At 45.3% G+C, this 2,621-nt stretch overlaps 1 protein-coding gene across 1 annotated transcript in view; it reads right to left on the reverse strand.

Moving 5' to 3' along the window:
* Positions 1-2,381, reverse strand: part of LOC101847606 (potassium channel subfamily K member 18) — a gene marked incomplete at its 5' end in the record, with an annotated part of 6,228 nt that extends 3,847 nt beyond the window's left edge. Inside the window, 2 exon segments of the mRNA XM_035972101.1 lie at positions 637-819; positions 2,248-2,381. Coding sequence (XP_035827994.1) covers positions 637-819; positions 2,248-2,381 — 317 coding nt within the window.
* Between the last annotated feature and the right edge of the window lie 240 nt (positions 2,382-2,621).

A 2,621-nucleotide genomic window follows, 5' to 3' on the forward strand; every position in this document is an offset into this window, starting at 1 on the left:
AGAGAAAAAGGGGTAGGGGGGGGGTAGAGAAAAGTGAGGGTCAAATCTGATGAAGCAAGGCAGAAGTCATAATGAAGTCTGCACTGAAACCGCCATTAAACGATCTGATCCGATCCAACTCGATGCTGCCGAAGAGAACCCGGCATGACGCGTAAAGCGTTGACTGACGCAACTCATTATGGTTTGTTTTCGTTGGAGCTTTACGGCACTTGCAACAAAATTAGGCCATATGTGAGGCGTGCTGACAAAATGGGTTACTTCTTGCAACCCTCAAAAGGAGATATTGGCCAAAATTCGACTTCAGGGTCAAATATGTAGATTTCCTATTGACTTGATGCCAGGTTCTTTAACTACATACATTATGACCAGTCTTTTATCATTTCATGCGTATAAATTGTAAAACCTTCACCTATAAACGTGATGTAGTATCTTTTTTCTTAAGGCTTAAATATGAGAAGTAGCTCATTTAATCAGCACGATTCACATATTAGTGTCGAAGATTAAAGGTTTTACAAGAGAGAAACAAACAGAAAAAAGGAGAGATAAGAGCGTTATTATGCTTGATGGAAAAGAAGGAGCAAACCGACCACACCAGCAGAACACCCGCCAACCACCCGCCATGACTGACCAACTCACTTTTGGGCATGCAGACGACAAGTTTCCACAGGCGTGAGCTGGCTTGCCAGATGAGCTTATAGAGGTTTGCCAGGAAGCCTCCTATGTTGGCCAGACAGAGGAGAGTGAGGGGGATACCGATCATGGCATAGACGACACACACTGCCTGTCCCACGCGGGTCTTTGGGACTATATCTCCGTAACCTGGGCAGAGAGAAAAAGGAGGGTGGCTGTTTTAGTTAGTGTTAGTAGAGGTTTTACTGCGCTCGCAACTGCACAAAGTCATATGAGCGCCAAGGGGTGTTTAGGGCAGCAACAAAGGATCTCCAGCTCTGTCTGTTTTGGGCCATCTTGGTAAACGTCCCCCATGAATGATTCCAGGACTTCATGTCGGTCTCTACTGTGCATCTCCAGGCCACTTTGGGTTGGGTTTGCCCCTCTTGCGATTTCCTTCGGGTGTCCAGTGTAGGGCAGTTAGTTAGTGTTAGTAGAGGTTTTAGCTTATGACGAATATACAAAAGCGACAGGCACATTTCATTGGACACACAATGCAGAAAAAAACATTGGAGAATATTGTAACAACAGGCAAGTTTGATGGAAAGAGAGGCAGAGGCAGACAGAGGGAAAAGATACTGGACGAGTTGACAACATGGTTGGGAGCAGCAAGAACAACAGACACCTTTGCTGCAACGCAAGACAGAGTGAAGTGGAGGTCCATGATCGCCCATGCCAGTCAGCAAGGCACCGGATGATGATGAGTAGAGGTTTTACGACTCGCAACTGCATAAGGTCATATGAGCGCCAAGGGGTGGATGTCAATAGGGAAGCCCAAACGAGGAATCAGGCTTATTACTTTGCTCACCTCTCTAGCCTCAACAGCACAAATTAATTCTGTTTCGACCATCAAGGCACCCCGGAAATAGCAGTTGACAAGAGAGTGACAAACATACAGAAGAAGTAGATGAAAAATGACGATAGTAAGGATAAGGAAAGAAAAGCAGCAGTTACCCCGATGTTGTTCCGGCACAGTATGAGCCTGACGTTGATAAATCAGCCCGTTTACAATTCTACTGTGCATAAGAACATGATAATATCCCCTCTTTGTGAATGGCCTAAAGACACTTCAGTCAGTAGCACTGCCCTGGGGGAGGGGTAGCAAGGGGTGTGGTTGTGAGATTTGAAAGGCATATGCTGATGTATGAATGAAAAGAGGGGGGGGGGTGAAAGGGAGATTTAAAGGCCTGTGTGAGGTATGAGGGGGTAGGGGGGATTGAGCTGAATGAATTACAACAATTAAAGCAATAACCATCATAACAACAGCATCATACACAACTATAACAACAAAACAACAACAGTAACACCACCACCCCCACCATCACCTCCACCTACAATACCAACAACAACAACAACGACAACAACATCAGTAACACCAGCAACTCCACCATCATCAACAACAACAACATAACAATAACAACAACAGCAACAACATCGGCAACAACAAGAACAATAGCAATACCAGCAACACAACCACCACCACCACCACCACCACCAACAACAACAACAACAACAACAACAACAACAACAACAACAACAACAACAACAACAACAACAACAAACGCACTATCCACCGACCTATAGTAGTGATGACAGTCACAGAAAACAACAGGGCACCAGGAAATGTCCACTTTGTGACCAGGTCTGTACTGTCATCCGTCCCGTCCCAGCCTCCTTCCACCACCGCCCGGTACACCTCCTGTTCAAACTGTCTGCAACGACATCATCACTTTCGCAACCACCATCTCATTCAAATTGTGTGTGCGGCTGTGGGTGGGTTTTTTTACGACATCAACACTTTCGTAACCACATCCTCATTGATTGTGATTGAGGCAGTGGGTGGGTTTTGTTCACAAGCAATTGTTGAAAAGAAAAATTAATTACGAGTTTTCAGATGATTCTTCAGCAGCTCATGACTAGCCTAGGTTGTGTGTGTGTGTGTGTGTGTGTGT

Source organism: Aplysia californica, unplaced genomic scaffold (assembly GCF_000002075.1).
Source record: "Aplysia californica isolate F4 #8 unplaced genomic scaffold, AplCal3.0 scaffold00577, whole genome shotgun sequence".
Taxonomy (NCBI): Eukaryota; Metazoa; Mollusca; class Gastropoda; order Aplysiida; family Aplysiidae; genus Aplysia; species Aplysia californica.